General features: G+C 69.0%; 1 protein-coding gene across 1 annotated transcript in view; it reads left to right on the top strand.

The window, feature by feature from the left end:
- Positions 1-539, top strand: part of AATK (apoptosis associated tyrosine kinase) — a 16,771-nt gene that overhangs the window by 2,924 nt on the left and 13,308 nt on the right. Inside the window, 1 exon segment of the mRNA XM_019471406.1 lies at positions 122-211. Within this exon segment, the coding sequence (XP_019326951.1) occupies positions 122-211 (90 nt within the window).

Below are 539 nucleotides of genomic sequence, written 5' to 3'. Positions count from 1 at the left end.
CCGGCGGCGCCGGCGGTGCCCGGGGGGGGGGGGTCCCCGAGCACAGACCCTCAGCCCCCAGGCAGTGAGTGCCCCCACACCCCCTGCGGCAGCAGTGACAGCACTGGGGTTTGCTTGGCAGCGACCTGGCCCTGCGGAACTGCCTGCTCACCGCCGACCTGACCGTCAAGATCGGAGACTACGGCCTCTCGCACTGCAAGTACAAAGTAAGGCTGGTTTCGGGGAGGAGAGGGCTGGGGGCTATGTGCCGGGACCCTGCGGCACGCACATGTATACACACACACTGCACCGAGCCCTGCACCCCCCTCCTCCATGCACACATCTCCCCTCCACAGCGGTGCCGGGGCAGCCCCTCTGGCCCCTGGGCTTTGCTGGGGCAGTGGGGGGTGTGTGTGTGTGTGTGTGTGTGTGTGCTGTCCCACAGACCACCCTGCGAGGGACTCTCTGTGCCCTGGGACCAGGCTGCCCCCCAAGGCTTGTCCCCCCCGGCCAGCAGCTCCCCCTAAGCATGAGGTGGGGGGGGGTTTGCTCCCCCCGCG

This window comes from Aptenodytes forsteri, unplaced genomic scaffold (genome assembly GCF_000699145.1).
Source record: "Aptenodytes forsteri isolate BGI_AS27 unplaced genomic scaffold, ASM69914v1 Scaffold34, whole genome shotgun sequence".
Classification (NCBI taxonomy): domain Eukaryota; kingdom Metazoa; phylum Chordata; class Aves; order Sphenisciformes; family Spheniscidae; genus Aptenodytes; species Aptenodytes forsteri.
Note: the sequence above shows the minus strand (reverse complement) of the source record. Positions and strands in the feature narration are given on the sequence as shown.